Below are 5089 nucleotides of genomic sequence, written 5' to 3' on the forward strand. Positions count from 1 at the left end.
GTGGGACTGAACCTGGAACCATGTAGTTGGGAAGCAAGCTTCTTACCACACAGCCACTCCTGTGCCTATGTATGTGTGTCACTGTGTGTGTGAATGTGTATGTATGTATGTGTGTGTGTGAGTTCTTCTTTTTCTTCTTTCAATTTGGAGTAAATGTGACTGGCCGCCAATTTGTTAGTCAAGTTAGTAAGTAGCTTGACTTCATCATCTTTTTCCTTTTTGCACCTGTGCATGCATGTAAATGTGTTTGCCTGTCTTTGTACATGTACATCTGTGAACAAGCACATAAATCTATGTGCTCAAGACGAAAATATTGGCTAAAATACTAACATTTTCATTTTTTCTTTATTTTCACACAGCAAACATTAATCAGATTTATTCCCCATCTCCCCGCCATTAACTAGTGTTTGGAGTGAGCCAGTTTGTTCTAGAATGTTGTATTTCAGAAGATTCCAGAAGGGTGTCAAAAAAACGTGGTGGAATGTATCCTCAAAGCTTTCATGATACACAAAATAATATTTGTAAAAACTTCCAGAACATTTCAGAATGTCCAAAAACGTCCTGTAAAACAGTTTCTAGGATTCTTCAAAACTACTTCAGAAGGTTCTGGCATTTTCCACTTAAATTTCATTTTTGTCTTTCTCACAACCATATTTGCTTTAAAAAAAAAAAAAAAAAGTTTGCAGGAAGGACAGCAACTGTGGTGTTCCAGCAGATGGTCAAGACTCTATGCTGGTCTCCCACAAACTCGCACAAGATATCCAAATATCCACCCCCCACCCCCCATAGCGGGGGGAATCTACATACATGAGATCATCACATCCTGGTGCCGTCCTCAAACTATCAAATCACACCATAACATCACAGTCCCTTCGTTAAATCTCACAGAATTTTTTCATCGTTTTGATCACCTTTTCACCATTTATCCTCATCTTTTTATCTGTCCTCATATTTTCTTTCCTCATAGTTCTTTCCTCATATTTTCATCGTTTTTCTGCAGAAAGAAAACAGAAGCAAACATAAATGAAGTAAATAATCTTTTCTGCTAAAGGCACAAGGCCTGAAATTTGGTTGGTAGTGTGTGTGTTTGTGTGTGTGTTATGGGAGTACTAATCGATGACATTGATCCAAATTGGCACTTAATTTATTGACCCTGAAAGGACGAAGTCGACTTTGGCGGAAATTGAACTCAGAACATAGCAACAGGTGAAATACCACTAGGCATTTCGTCCAGCATGCTAACGACTCTGCCAGCTAGCCGCCTTCGAATGAGTAAATAATAACAACTATAATAGTTGAAATAATATATATCGTGCTGCTACTGCATAAATCTCTCTGAGAGATTTAGAAATATATAATTTCTATTTTCAAAAATCAGTGAATGTATTTCACTTGAAATATATATGTTTACAAAGGCGGATAGGCATCGACAGCTAGCAAGCCATGCTACTCCAGACTGATGAAGAGCAATGACTCTGAAACTAGTCTCTGGATGCTGGCTTTGCTGGGTGGAGGTGCTTGTCTCCCCCCTTTGAAAACATAAGGACACAGGAAATGTGTCAAGTACAACAGGAAATGATGTTTCCTAGGGCTAAATAACAGTAGCATTCTTCCCTTTCATGGGACTGTCACATTAAGTTGATAACATACTATCACCTTAACCATAACAGTTGTTTCAAATCTTGGTCCCAGGCCAGCAATTTGTGGGTGTGGGGAGTTGGTTACATTAACCCCAGTTCTAGACTGGTGTTTTATTTTGTCAAACCCCAAGATGAAACGCAAATTGGATGTTACTGGAATTTGAACACAGAACTTGAAAATCCAGAAGAAATAGTACTAAATATTTTGTCTGATGCATTCATGATTCTGCCAGATCAAATTGGAGCCTGGTGCAGCCTCCTGGCTTGCCAGTCCTAAGTTAAACCGTCCAACCCATGCCAGCATGGAAAGCGGATATTAGATGATGATGATGATGATAGATAGATAGACAAACAGCTAGATATAAAGACATACAGAACAGACATTTATTTATATATATATATATATATATGTATAGATATATATACTTACATAGTGTTTATTCATTATCTGGAAGATTGTGGAGAAGACAGGAGGATAAAGGGGCAATAGAAAGAAGAAAGAAAAAAGAAAAGCAGCATTAATAATAATGGTTTCACATTTTGGCACAAGGCCGGAAATGTTGTGGGAGGGAGTAAGTTAATTACATCAACACCAATGCTCAACTGGCATTTATTTTATCGACCCTCGAAAGGAGCAAAGTTGACCTTGGTGGAATTTGAACTCAGAACGTGAAGACAGAGATGAAATGTTGCTAAGCAAGCTAACGATTCTACCAGCTCGTCACCTTACTATTATTATTATTATTATTATTATTAATAATAATAATAATAATAATCTTTTCTACTCTAGGCACAAAGCCAGAAATTTTTGGAGAGGGGGGGCCAGTCGATTAGATCGACCCCAGTACACAACTGGTACTTATTTAATTGACCCCGAAAGGATGAAAGGCTAAGTCAACCTCGGCAGAATTTGAACTCAGAATTTGTTATGAGATTAGGAATGATGAAAGGTTATGATAGGAACTGGAATCTTTCTAAAAAATAAACTCAATGTTTTACTTCTGAAACAAAAAAACAAAACAAGTCCATTAATTAACACATTTATTCGTTTCAGACATTTGACCACGGCCATGCTGGAGCACCGCCTTTAGTCAAACAAATGGATCCCAGGACTTATTCTTTGTAAGCCTAGTACTTATTCTATCGGTGTCTTTTGCCGAACTGCTAAGTTATGGGGACAAGCATCGGTCGTCAAGAGATGGTGGGGGGGGGGGGGGGGAACAAACACACACACACAAATATATATATATATATACGACGGGCTTCTTTCAGTTTCCGTCTACCAAATCCACTCACAAGGCTTTGGTCGGCCCGAGGCTATAGTGGGACTGAACCCGGAACCATGTGATTGGTAAGCAAGCTACTTACCACGCAGCCACTCTTTCATTCATTAATTAGAGATTAGAAAATATCTTGTATTTCTTACCTGGTTCAGTATTGGTCAGAACAAGTGTCAGGTTTTCAAAAGATTTAGAGGAGGAGTCCTGCAAAGAGACATTACAAATATATATATATATATATATATATATATATATATATATGTATATATATATGTATATATACACATATATATGTATATACACATTACATACATATACACATGTATATACATATCTATAAACAGGGTGTGATGGGTAAATTGTTACCATTTTATATTTTTAATTTCATGCATATGCATTGTTTGTTTTTGATTTTGTCGACTACACAGTATAGTAGGGTCGGTTGGGCACTGTCAGTGAGAAAAACAGCATCATGACGCAATTCACTCCGCCAGAAAATTTGGAAGCGATATACTGTACCGTTTGGCATTCATGGCGGAAGCTTCCATTACAACCATTTCAGTGTTTGGATGTCAAAAACGTCAAAAACGTCAAAATGAAACATCCAGTCAACATCATAGCGTTTGGAGTGATCACTGGTGACGGCGTTGTTGTGCCTCCGTACATCTTCTCACACAACCTCACATTCAACACGGAGGCCTACATCAAGTGCCTGGAGGAAGTAGTGCTGCCCTGGGTCAAGAGAGTAGCTTTTAGAATTTCTGGGAGCAACTGTCTTTGAAGACTCATATTGTCATTGAATGCTCAAAATGAGGAGCAGACAGACAGTCAACAACTGATGAAGAGTCCTTTCTCTGTGTTTACTTGTCCTATTTTCCATTTTTTTCTCATTGTTTACATATTTCATGTTATTTGTACCATTGGTGATGTCCTGTATTCATATATGCATGGCATGTATATATATATCATCATCATCATCGTTTAACGTCCACTTTCCATGCTAGCATGGGTTGGACGATTTGATTGAGGACTGGTGAAACCGGATGGCAACACCAGGCTCCAATCTGATTTGGCAGAGTTTCTACAGCTGGATGCCCTTCCTAACGCCAACCACTCAGAGAGTGTAGTGGGTGCTTTTATGTGTCACCCGCACGAAAACGGCCACGCTCAAAATGGTGTCTTTTATGTGCCACCCGCACAAGAGCCAGTCCAGGGGCACTGGCAACGATCTCACTCGAAAACCCTACAAAAGCCAGTCAGGCGGTACTGGCAACGATCACGCTCAAGATGGTACATCTTATGTGCCACCCGCACAAGAGCCAGTCCAGGGGCACTGGCAACGATCTCACTTGGCTTGCCGGGTCTTCTCACGCACAGCACATTTCCAAAGGTCTCAGTCAGTAGTCATCGCCTCATACATATATATATACATATGAGGGGGTTCTGAGAAGTTCCTGGCTTGGGGTAAAAGAAAATAGACAAGGATCAGTTAATTATGATTTTATTCAACATATTCCCCGCCTCTCAGATTCACACACTTATTGCAGCAGTCATTCAAGGTGGTGCTCCAGCATGGCCAGTCAAATGACTGAAACAAATAAAAGAATAAAAGATAGGAGAGTATTGTTGTAAGGGTACATGTGACTGTGGAGCACACAGCCACTTGGACGTTAATTTCATGAGCAGGCTGTTCCGTTGATCATATCAGCTGGGATGTAATGTAACTGATATAATGCTCCAATATATATATATATATATATATATATATATATATATATATATATAATAATATTTGGGACAAAATCCAAAATTACAGGCAAAAACTCAATTAAAATCAATTTATGAAAATTAAAAGTAAATATGTGATAGTGGATTTTCATCGATGAGTTCATGAAACTTGGTTCTTTTCCCTAAAACCATATATTTATATTTCGGAGATGTACTTGCATAGCAAGTGACCTGATCTGAGATCGTGTGCTGGAACGAAAACAATTGCAGCGTGGAAGGTGTTTATAAGCCATTTAAAATAACACAAAATCCGTTAGATTCACTTCAACATTTAAATTTAATTTGTCAAAATATTTTCGTCGCTTTGAGACCGCGACCTGTTCACTGACAAAATTCTGTGCTGCATCTGAGAAAGTAACAGTTAGTTCATGATATATATGT

General features: G+C 38.5%; 1 protein-coding gene across 2 annotated transcripts in view; it reads right to left on the minus strand.

Moving 5' to 3' along the window:
* Nucleotides 1-326: 326 nt before the first annotated feature.
* LOC106877333 (docking protein 5) overlaps nt 327-5089 on the minus strand; it is a 25034-nt gene continuing 20271 nt past the window's right edge. Inside the window, exons 6-8 of one of the 2 annotated variants that reach the window (XM_089346405.1) lie at nt 3067-3124; nt 2071-2088; nt 327-994 (exon numbers count right to left, since the gene is read on the minus strand). In XM_089346405.1, coding sequence (XP_089202531.1) covers nt 2078-2088; nt 3067-3124 — 69 coding nt within the window. In that variant the 3' untranslated portion in view covers nt 327-994; nt 2071-2077. The remainder of the gene's footprint in view (nt 995-2070; nt 2089-3066; nt 3125-5089) is intronic. The other variant, XM_089346406.1, reaches the window with a different exon arrangement.

This window comes from Octopus bimaculoides, chromosome 30 (genome assembly GCF_046866305.1).
Source record: "Octopus bimaculoides isolate indiv1 chromosome 30, ASM4686630v1, whole genome shotgun sequence".
Taxonomy (NCBI): Eukaryota; Metazoa; Mollusca; class Cephalopoda; order Octopoda; family Octopodidae; genus Octopus; species Octopus bimaculoides.